Genomic DNA, 3,655 nt, shown 5'->3' with positions numbered 1-3,655 from the left:
TAATCCCTTTGGCTGATTGCTCTTCTCTTTGGCTTCCTGGGTTTTACCCCTTTCTCCTGCTCTCCCGGCCTGCTACTCTGTGCTACACCCATGTAAAAAAAGGTAGTAGTAGTTAAATGAAAAACAATTTGCCTATTTTCACTCTCTTGCTGACTTAAAGCTAAATGTTAATTTGTGTTGTATGCTTCTGTTAATGAAATTATATTTAAGATAACTACTAAAGTCCATAACTAAAGTGACACAACTTTGCTTGCTGCAATTGAAGATGACTTGAATCACTTATTGATGAAGAACAAAGACTATAGCCTTCAATATGTATTACACCTCAACAACAACAACAAAAAATCCTTACAACTGGACTGATAAAGAACAACACAATAAATGGACAAAAGATTAAAGCTGTCAGGGATTTCATTTTACTTGGATCCAAATCAATATCCATGGAAACAGCAGTGAAAAAAATCAAATGACGTATTACATTGGGCAAATCTGCTCCCAAGACTTAATGTGTTGAAGAGCAAAGATGTCACTTTGAAGCCTAATTAGGGTGTGCCTGACACAAGCCATGGTATTTTTAATCAGCTCATATGCATGTGAAGGCTGGAAAATGAGTAAGGAAGATGGCAGAAGAAATGATGCCTTTGAATTGTGGTGTTAGTGAAGAATACTGAAAATACCATGGACTGCCAGAAGAACGAACAAATCTGCCTTGAAAGAAGTACAGCCAGAATGTTCCTTAGAAATGAGAACAGCCAGCCTTCATCTCGCATAATTTAGTCATGTTGTCAGAAGGATCCCTGGAGCAGGATATCACACTTTGTAAAGCAGAAAACTCAAAATTCGAACTCACTGTTGTCAAGTCGATCCTGACTCATACCGACCCTGCCTTGGGTTTCTCAGGTAGTATCTCTATGGAAGCAGGTTGCCCAATCTTCCTTCCAAGGAGTGGCTGGTAAGTTTGTACCACCAACTTTCTGGTTAGCAGTCAAATGCCTTAGGTAGAGGGTCAGCAAAAAAGGGGAAAACCTCAAAGAGGAAGATTGGTAGAGTTGCTATGAGAATGGGCTCAAGCATAGCAACTACTGTGAGGATGGCACAGGACTGGGCCATGTTTCGTTTGGCTATACATAGGGTTGCTAAGAGTTGGCGCCAACTCCACAGCATCCAATAATGACAACACTAAAGTCCATAATGTAACATAATGGATACATCCTCATGGAATCCCAACAGAGTTATTTTATGTTAACTTGAAGCTTTGTAATAGAGTTATTTTATGTTAACTTGAAGCTTTGTAATTCACAGAGAGGTTTTTATTTGTTGTTTTATTTTTAATTTTTAAGGGGAACATTTTATACTGTTAATGAGTTCTGTAGTCTAAACCAATTTGTACACCTTTGTCAACATGAAGGGGTCATCTGTATTCAGAAAAGATGGAAAATGTGTGTGTGTGTGTATATATATATATATATATATATATATATATATATATATATATATGCATTTTCCCCCCCAATGGCATAGGTAAGTTTCTAAAGGCAACAAAACCAAAAATTACACTAAAGATAATTAATCAGGTGGAATAAACTGCCTAGAAATCTTTGCCCTGAACAATTTAGCATCTTGACCACACCTAAGAAGCCTACAAATCCTTATACTACTCTTTTGATTTCTCAGAACAAACTAAAGGATAGGCTCTCTCAAAATCCATATAAATTCTTCTCAGGATTACCATTATTCTGGGATACTAATATAAGACCAAATACAAAGTCATGCATAAATTATTCTTCAAAGTATAATTATTCAAAATTAGTCAAGTGTTCTTTTACCATAATCAAGTGTGGCTAAGAGAAGTAAAAGTAAAATATAAAGAACATCACCAAGCTTTCTAGATATGGAAAAAATTAACAACATATTGCATGATGGCAGAGTAAGTTCTTCTAGATACCACACAGATGATGTAAAAGTCAGTCCCTTCAGGCAACGAGGCAATCAAATTCAGACTAAATAAGGGAAAACATTCTGTAGAAGAAAATGCTATAATAGAGTTCCTTATTTTTAATCCTTATTTATCCTAGGAAGCTAAAGAATATAACTTTCATACTGTAGTCCAAACATTATTTTAAAAAATTTTGCTTAGTACAGATGTAAGTGGGATTTGGAAAATCTTTAGTTTTTGTTTGTTTGTTTGTTTCTGTTTCTTAAAAACGTTATTCCATAATAAAAAGAAAGATCATAACCAGGGTACCTGGGTTTACCTTTGCTTTGCGAAAATGGTAGACCACCAGCATGCTAATGAAGTCCAGCAGCATACACAGGGCTTGGAAAGAGATGATAGCAAGTCGCAAATATTTATCCTCCTGAACAAAGCACGGGCTGTCATCAGCACAGTAGGAACAGCCCTCCCTGCAAGGTAGGCAGACATGGGCTTCTTCTGACACATCTTTTGCATTTCTTGCATATTGTTGATCTGGACCCCTTCCTGAAAGTTCCAAATAAAACCAGACACAGTGTCATTGCACTTCTGAGACAGGTGAGACTGAGTACAAAGTTAAAACATATCTTTTCTTCATGATTTCTTTCCCCATTCATTAAAAACATTTTGTCAGCCCTCTTGGACCAAAGAAAAAAAAATTTTTACTTGATTTTTAAAAATTGTCATTCAGGCTAATTGAAGAAAATTAACAATAATGGGAATAAAACTTCTCAAGGGCAAGAAACAGTTTTCTGAATCTTCTCTATCATTATCAACCACTTAGCAATTGATACTCCTTATGGTACAAACCATATTTCACATATACTTGCTAAAGAATTAACCAGGAAGAGCACTAAGAAAGTTGATGGCTTTCCCATACCAAGAAAATATGCCTAACACTTTTGGAACTTCTTGACCTACATGGCACAGAATCCAAAATAAGGCTTTGATTGCTCCTTAATTAAGTTTAAATTGGATAAAATGGTACTTAATCAACAGTTGTTCCATGTGCAATTGCATAATGATGGTGCACCCTTTACCCAGAGTACAATCTAGACTTACAGGATATCATGTAATTTCCCAATTTGCCTGCCCATAGGACATTTCCACACTATTAACTAACTGCTGTTATTGATCTGCCCTTTAATTTTAGATTCTAATGTCTTGGTTCTGGTAGCATAGTGCTTAAGGCACTTGACTGCTAACCAGAAGTCTGGAGGTTCAAACCCACCAGCCACTTCTCGGAAGGAAGATGGGGCAATCTACTTCCATAGTGATACTGTCTCGGAAACCCAAGGAAGGGTCGCTATGAGTCGGGTCTGACTCGATGGCACATAATAACAACAACAACGTCTCAGTTAAGGAGCTATGGGTTGCATAGTGGTTAAGGCAATCTGCTGCTAACCAAAAGGTCAGCAGTTAGAACTCACCAGCCCTGCTGTGGGAGAAAGATGAAGCAGTCTGCTTCTGTAAAGATTTATAGCCTTGGAAACCCTATGGGCAGCTGCACTCTGTCCTATAGGGTCACTATGACTTGGAATTGAGTTGATGGCAGTGGGGTCTTTTTTTACTCCTATGTCACAATTATTAAAATTAACTGAGCTCTGAAGCCCAATAGGTAAAGATTCACTTTAATTCTTGAATTTAGTATTGACAAATATCTAATTAATAACATACACTAAT

General features: G+C 36.9%; 1 protein-coding gene across 1 annotated transcript in view; it reads right to left on the bottom strand.

Moving 5' to 3' along the window:
- Window positions 1-3,655, bottom strand: part of GPR158 (G protein-coupled receptor 158) — an 801,760-nt gene that overhangs the window by 365,344 nt on the left and 432,761 nt on the right. The window contains exon 4 of the mRNA XM_007936378.1: window positions 2,256-2,479. Coding sequence (XP_007934569.1) covers window positions 2,256-2,479 — 224 coding nt within the window. The remainder of the gene's footprint in view (window positions 1-2,255; window positions 2,480-3,655) is intronic.

This window comes from Orycteropus afer, unplaced genomic scaffold (genome assembly GCF_000298275.1).
Source record: "Orycteropus afer afer isolate SDZICR_OR568_19922 unplaced genomic scaffold, OryAfe1.0 scaffold00035, whole genome shotgun sequence".
NCBI lineage: Eukaryota > Metazoa > Chordata > Mammalia > Tubulidentata > Orycteropodidae > Orycteropus > Orycteropus afer.
The sequence above is the reverse complement of the archived record's forward strand: the minus strand, read 5'-3'. Positions and strand labels throughout refer to the sequence as shown.